Genomic DNA, 7,500 nt, shown 5'->3' with positions numbered 1-7,500 from the left:
TTTAAGACCTCACACACTTACGAGTATCAAATACGACCCTGGCCAAAATAGGAGTTACAGAACATGTGCACATGTGGCGATACAGTTGTATACACGTATGTGTGTGCGTGTGTGCACATCTCCCTATGCGTTAAGATTATGAGCACACACACACACTCACACAAATACAATCATCTTCACGTCTACACGTGATTATATTCTGTGTTACACAGAACTGGTATGTAGGTGTACAATTATACAGTGTCATTCAACTTCGTTCTGGTTTGTTTTGCTTAGGAAACATCTTTGATATTAACGTTAACACAAAATAGAATCTTATCGTGAATAAACATGCCTTTCACTCATGGATGTAACATGTGGTTAGTATTGGCTTCAATTGCAAATACCCCCCCAACCCCTCCTTGCCGCTTGGGGGTAGGGGGGTTAACCCTGGTTGCTCCCTCTCTCTCTTGTGGATGTCCTAACATTCAAAGGTGATGGTCTCGATGTTTTGGTTTCTGGAAGCAATAGTGAAAAGGGAAGTAAAGTTAAGACAAGTAGATTATTTTCAGGGTAATATGCTTAACTGAACCAGTTTCTGAAGTGGTAAGATTCACTTTGCCGGTACGCTGAGGTTAAAGAAATAACTCCTTGAATAATAGTTTAATCAGTAAATCTCTACAGGTACTTTGCATATCGTCTTCCTTCTTCCTTTTCCATCTATATGATGGGTCTACGACACAAGTATTGATAATTCGCAGTGAAAAAAACGATTTAAGTGGTTCCAGAGAAGTCTATTTGAAAAAATAAATTATGTCTTATTAAATATATAAGGAGTAAGACGAGCAAGGGGAATGGGAACATTAGAAGGAGGGGGGGGGGGTTGGAGAAAGAGATAGTACCATCAAGAACATCCCAAACTGTTGCATGGCACTTAAAAAACTATACAAATACATCTTAAATTGTCAAGTAATTGGTTTGTTTTATATACAATATAATTTTTGTAATTAGAATAATAAAATTAACTTTAATAAGTCAACTTTAAAAGGTATATTTGCATAGTATTTGTATACCATAGGTTAAGTATAGGCGTCCCCAGTAGCACGAGTTATAGGAATGGTTGGAGCTAGTAATTAGAGTGCAGGGATTCGCTGTGACGCGGAAATGGGCTAGTAGAGGACCTGCTGGAGGCAAAGGAATATGTCCCAACGGGCTGTGTATGTTGGGGTTGAAAATATGAATGATAACGAAGAATCGTGCTTAAAAAAATAATAAATAAAATACCTCACGATAAAATATTTTCGATCAGATGCGGCGAAGTAACAAACATTTCATTGCCTGATAAAAAGAAACTGCACTCGACCACCAGTATTTATGACCAGGCAATCTTAATCTATTTAAGTATCTATTTATTAATATCTCTATTAGTATTATAATTATTTTCTTACATAATGGTCTCCAAAGTAATATGGCTAGCTCAACTTTTTTCTTTAATTAGTGGGTGGATATCAGTGAGGGATGACTACAAGAAAAGCAGCACATGGGAATTTTACAGGTCCCAAACGATATTGACCGAATCTACCACAGTTACTTTTGAGAAAATACCTTTGGATACTCGAATGGAATACTAGCATAGTGAGGAATGTATGGCATATTCATCGGGACGTCTTTCTATCCTGTCACGAGCTTGCCCGAACCATTCTTTGATGTTCAGCAGCGTCTGTTTGTCTTTAGGAGACCAAGGTTCCATCAACATCATCCGCTACAGTCAAGATTATTTTTTTTTTCTGTGTAACCATCCTTCCCTCGCTCCCCAACAAAGAAGAAAAAGACACATTTCTATACACAGAATTTGAGTACAAGAATTGCACATTTGGTCCATAGAATTGCATATTTGGTCCATAGGAACTGTTTTCTTGGAAAGAAATCCTAAATTGATCTTAGGAAGACGAATTTTGGCAGTGTTGCAGGGGCAGGGAGCCAACGAGCTTAGCACTGGTTAAGTGATGTGGCCACTGCCCCGGTCCTCTCTTATGTGCTGGAGGTTGCGATTGTTCTGTGAATAGAATTCATGACAGGTGCCTCTCCTACAGGAGTGTTATGCCCCAGGAATCCTTCTTCTTTCATTGCTGTCACTTTAGAATGCAACTCGTCGCCACGTGAGGATATTTTTCTTTTTTGGTGGGTGGGTGTTTTTTTTTTTTTTTTTTAGCCGCAGATGCAGTGTTCGGGGGGACAGTATGAGGGTTCATGGTTGCACGCGCTCTCGCACCACTCGACCGTCGCCTGCTCCGACACGGGCCTACAGCTTATTCTTCTGCGGGGTCGACTCCCCCAGTCTACTCCCGGTCTCCCTGGGGACCCTGCGTATTCGGGTCTTCCCGGGGCTCCCGCTCCTCCTGGTCTTCCCGCTAAACCTCGCTCTCCTGCCCTTCCTGGAGGCCCACGGGCACCTGGTCTCCCCGGAGCTCCGGCGGCTCCTCGCTCTCCTTGTCCTCCCGCAGGCCCACGGGCTCCTGGTGTCCCCGGGGCGCCTGCCCCTCCCTGTGAACCAGCTCCTCCCGGTCTCCCCGCACGCCCTGCTTCTCCAACCCCTCCCCCGTATCCCAGGTCTCCTGCGTCTCCTGCGTCTCCGGGTCTTCCTGGAAGGCCTGGCGCCCCTGGTCCTCCGGGCTCTCCCCTAGGGCCCGGAGACCCTGCGTTGCCAGATATTCCGGGTCGACCCGCACTTCCTGGTCTCCCAGGAGATCCTCGAAGGCCTGGTCTTCCGGAATTGCCTGCGTTCCCTCGTTCACCCGGAGAACCGGGACTTCCTTGTGGTCCTGGATATCCTGCGGTTCCGGGATTTCCTGAGAGGCCTGGAGGCCCTTGGAGTCCGCCTCTTCCGGGGACCCCCCGGTTGCCTTGGTTCCCGTTAGGTCCTCGCGGGTTCACCGAAGGGCCATGGGACTCCAACATCCGGCGGAAATCTTCGGCGCTAATAGTGTTACTGCTGTCCAGGCTGAAATAGATTAAACAGTTGTAATTTCGTGTATGGCAATGGAGTAGGAATACATTACAGTGAAAATACAATAGGAATACAGTACGTTGGAGGTACAATATACAACAAATCAGTAGGGAAGCCTTTGGTCAGTAAGGGGACCAAATACAAAGGATGTGGACAGTGATCCACAATGCACAATGTAGTATTAATACAGTACAGTAAGAACACAGTGTAGAATAGTCTAGTAGAAAGCCGATTGGCCAATAACAAGAAAACTGGGTACGAGTCTTGTATCTAGGAAATTTAAAAGCATAATTTTTCAAAATACCAATTTATAGATATATTCGCCATCTAGAACTCTAAGCTTCCCTCAGCTGAATAAAAGCTTCCTAGCCAGGCCTTTATCCTGTTGAAAGAAGAGTGCACAGCCTCCAGTAGTTGGTAAACGGATCAATGGGAAAACTGCGAAAGTTCAGTGTAAGCTGGATCAAGAATCGTGTGATTCACCACGGCCTTGGACCACATGTTGGACTCGTGACCGACAGCTATTTCCCTCCCGGATGAGAGCTCAGAGCTCATATATGACCGATCTATGGGTACCTTATAAGTACACACACACCCAACTACCCTCCCACGAGAGTTGGAGTAACAACCCGCAGCGCAGCGATACTGAAATTATTTCAGCCCTGAGCGGGATTCGAACCCGGATCGCCGTAGTGGCAGCCGGAAACTCTACCCACTGCGTCACGAGTTGTGTGCGTGTGTTCGAAAGGGCATGGTAAAAAAAAAAAAAAAAAAAAAAAAAAAAAAAAAAAAAAAAAAAAAAAAAAAAAAAAAAAAAAAAAAACTGATGTCCTTGTGAAATATAGAGGGGCGCAAGTAACAACCTTTGCGTTTAGGGCTCCCTCGCCGAAAGTTGGGTTTTCGAAGTCAAAAGATGGCGCCACCAACCCTATCCTATTCTCACTGCGTTTACACTTTATTTCCTGCTCATTTTCTTCCTCCTTTATAATCATCTTTGACTTGCGCAGCATCGTAGAGGTTCTTTCCATCCTCCACTCCCGCCATCACAGGTTCACGACATCCATTCGCGTCTCGTCCGATTTTTTTTTTTCTTTTCTTTTTCCGCTGCATATCAGAGTTGTTCCACTGGGTAGCGCTTCATGGCGGCTTTCCCGACAACCAACGAACCGACAAGGCAGCTCGGAATGCAGCATCGTCCGAAACTTCCATCCTTCTGCTCTCATTACCACTAAAATAATAGACGGTCTGAGGCGGCATTGGGGTGCTTGAGAACGCACACACACACACACACACACACACACACACACACACACACACACACACACACACACACACACACACACACACACACACACACACACACACACACGTCGGATGGACGGCGAGAATTGGAGTTCCGAAGAAAAAGCTAAATCTACGCGGATCTCAACGTCAAGGAAATACCTTATTGTATTTATAGGGAAGGGGAAAGCTCGTTGTGTAGTGGAAAGGTGATAAAAAAGAAGAAGGAGAGGGATTACTGAGGGAAATGGAAGGAAATGAGGAAGGGGAGGACTTGGTCCAGGAGGCCAGGCGTCTTGTAAACAAGAGAAGGGCCGATGATTTTGGTGAAGGGATTAACAAAAATGTAAAGATTAGAAATATAGATAAGAGCAGCACAATGGAAGGCGAAGATAATAATTTCCAGGGATTTAATGAGGGGGTGGGAGGATACCAACCTCCCCCGATTAGCAAGACTAGAGGAAAAACTTGATAAAATGACCGAACAGTGGGAGAATAGGTTCGGTAACATAGCAAAGATTGCGCAGAGAGTTGAAAAATTGGAAGAACTAGAGGAGGTGAACAAAAACTTAACTAATGAAATAGATAAATTAAAAAGACAGTTAAAAGAAGTAATAGAGGAGAATGAGGAATTAAAGAGGAATAATAAAGACAATAAAGAGGCCATAGCAAAAGAAGCACATGGTTGGAAAAAAATCCAAGAAAACAGTAAAGTTGCATTTACTGACATAATTAAACAGCAAATGAAAGAACAAACTGAAGACTCAGTTATTAAAGTGATGAGACAGAAGGAGAATATAGTAAGAGACTTAGCAGATAAAAAGAAATGTATAATTATATTAGGAATGGAAGAGAAATATAACCTAAATAGAACCACAAGAATCAATGAGGAAAAAGAAAAAGTAAGCAGTTTACTAGAATTAGTTCAGGAAGATGAACCTGAAATCATGAAACAAATTGAAGAGATGTTTAGACTCGGAAAGTATAGTACAGATAAGACCAGACCAATTAAGATTAAATTCAGGTCACAAACGACGGCAGAGAATATCTTAGCAAAAACAGGGAAACTAGCAGCAAGTGAACAATATAAAAAGGTATGGATAAAAAGAGAAATTAATAAGGAGGAAAGAGAGGAGGAAAAAAGAAAAGACATGAAGCTAAGGAAAAAAACGAGAACAGAATAGAGTCAGAAAAAGATAAATTCTATCGGAGAGTAGTGAATATGAAAGTAAGGAAGTACGACATACTAGAGAAAAACAAAAGGGAAACAGAGAATACAATGGAAGTGGCAGAAAACTAAAAGTATCTTACACAAATATAGATGGATTAATAACAGGATCGAATGAGCTGAATGATTATCTGAAGGAAAAAGAACTGGACATAATGGGAATTGTAGAAACGAAATTAAAAGGTCCACTATCACCCAACAGTGTAGGACATAATGCATATAATTATTGGATTAGAAACAGAGAGACAAAACAAGGGGGTGGAGTTATGTTCCTGACTAAGAAGGATATAAACGTGAGGTGTGTCACATATCGAAAGAATACAGTAGAGGTGATTATGATCGAAGTGGAAGACAGAGATAAGAAGAGCAGAAAGTTCGTGATAAATTATGTGCCTCCAAAAAATAGCCTCGTGGGAAGAGAGTGAACATAAAAGTATGTTAGAAGACACAAGGATAACGTTAAATAAGATAATGGAAGATGGAGGAAGAATAGTTATGATGGGCGACTTTAATTGCAAAGAAGTCTGCTGGGAAGAGATGACAGTAAAGGGTGGAGACGGCTCATGGGGAAATGTTCTACTCGAGATGATTATTGACCATACAATGACACAGTGGATACAGGAGAACACTAGGTATAGAAATGAAGAAGAACCATCGAGACTAGACCTAATAATCACATCTGAACCTAGAATAGTGGAAAAGATTGAATATAAAACACCAATAAGTAAAAGTGACCACATATTGATTGAAATGGAACTAAATGAGGAAAAATACATGAAAAGAAATGAACAATATAGAAAAGGAAGAATGATGTATGAAAAAACAAACTTTGATAAAATAAGAGAATTCTTTCAAAAAGAAAACTGGGAAGGAATATACAAAGAAGAAACAACAGTGGAAGAGAAATGAAATATTTTGACAAAAACAAGAAAAAGAATATGTAAAGTGCTGGTACAACAAAAGTTGTAGGGAGTTAAAAGACAAAAGAGATAAAGCTTGGACCAAATGGAAGACAAAAGACCTGAAAAATGGAAAATATATACTTGTTATAGAAATTAATATGTACAAGTGTGCAGAGAGGAAAAGAGAAAATATGAAAAAGATGTCATAGAAAAATGTAAAGATCAACCAAAACTATTTTACAGATTTGTAAACAACAAACTGAAAAACAAACAAGATTTGGAGAAATTAAGACGAGGAGGAGTTGAATACACAGAGGAAATAGAAATGGCGGAAATTATGAACAGGCATCTTAAATCAGTGTTTGCAAGGGAGAACATACAACCTGAAGAGATCGAATGGAAAGAGAAAGTCCCCCTATGAAAGAAATAGAAGTAACAAAGAATGAAATAATGAAACACTTGAGTAATCTTGATGTCAGAAAATCGCATGGACCAGATGAAATAGCAAACTGGATTTTGAAAGAATGCAGGAATGAACTGGCAGACAAAATACATAGCATACTAAACAGTTCCTTGAAAGAAGGAAAAGTTCCAGAAGATTGGAAAAAAGCAAATATAGTACCTATATATAAAGGGGGAAATAAAGAAGACCCTACCAACTATAGACCAGTCTCTCTAACAAGTACAATAGCAAAAATTTGTGAAAGAATTGTAAAAAGTAGATGGGTAAAATATTTAGAAAAAGAAAAACAACGTGCTAAATCCAAGGCAATTTGGATTCAGACAAGGACGATCATGTGTCACCAATTTAATATGTTTCTATTCAAGGCTTATAGATATAATACAAGAAAGAGATGGATGGGCTGATTGTGCATTTCTAGACCTAAAAAAAAGCTTTTGACAAAGTACCACATAAGAAGTTGCTTAAGAAATTAGAAACTGAAGGAGGAATACAGGGCAAACTGCTTAAATGGATGGAAGACTTTTTGCAAGAAAGAAAAATGAGAGTAGTGATAAGAGACAAACACTCAAATTAGGATGAAGTAATAAGCGGTGTTCCACAAGGAACAGTTTTGGCCCCAATAATGTTTGCTATATATATT

The 7,500-nt window shown here is 40.7% G+C and overlaps 1 protein-coding gene across 4 annotated transcripts in view; it reads right to left on the bottom strand.

The window, feature by feature from the left end:
• Nucleotides 1-630: 630 nt before the first annotated feature.
• LOC143024732 (uncharacterized) overlaps nucleotides 631-7,500 on the bottom strand; it is a 47,946-nt gene continuing 41,076 nt past the window's right edge. For all 4 annotated transcript variants that reach the window (XM_076183816.1, XM_076183814.1, XM_076183817.1 and 1 more), the window contains one exon: nucleotides 631-2,980. In XM_076183816.1, the coding sequence (XP_076039931.1) occupies nucleotides 2,188-2,980 (793 nt within the window). In that variant the 3' untranslated portion in view covers nucleotides 631-2,187. The remainder of the gene's footprint in view (nucleotides 2,981-7,500) is intronic.

The sequence above is a fragment of the Oratosquilla oratoria genome, chromosome 4 (assembly GCF_046742065.1).
Source record: "Oratosquilla oratoria isolate Oo_2021 chromosome 4, ASM4674206v1, whole genome shotgun sequence".
Classification (NCBI taxonomy): Eukaryota; Metazoa; Arthropoda; class Malacostraca; order Stomatopoda; family Squillidae; genus Oratosquilla; species Oratosquilla oratoria.
Note: the sequence above shows the minus strand (reverse complement) of the source record. Positions and strands in the feature narration are given on the sequence as shown.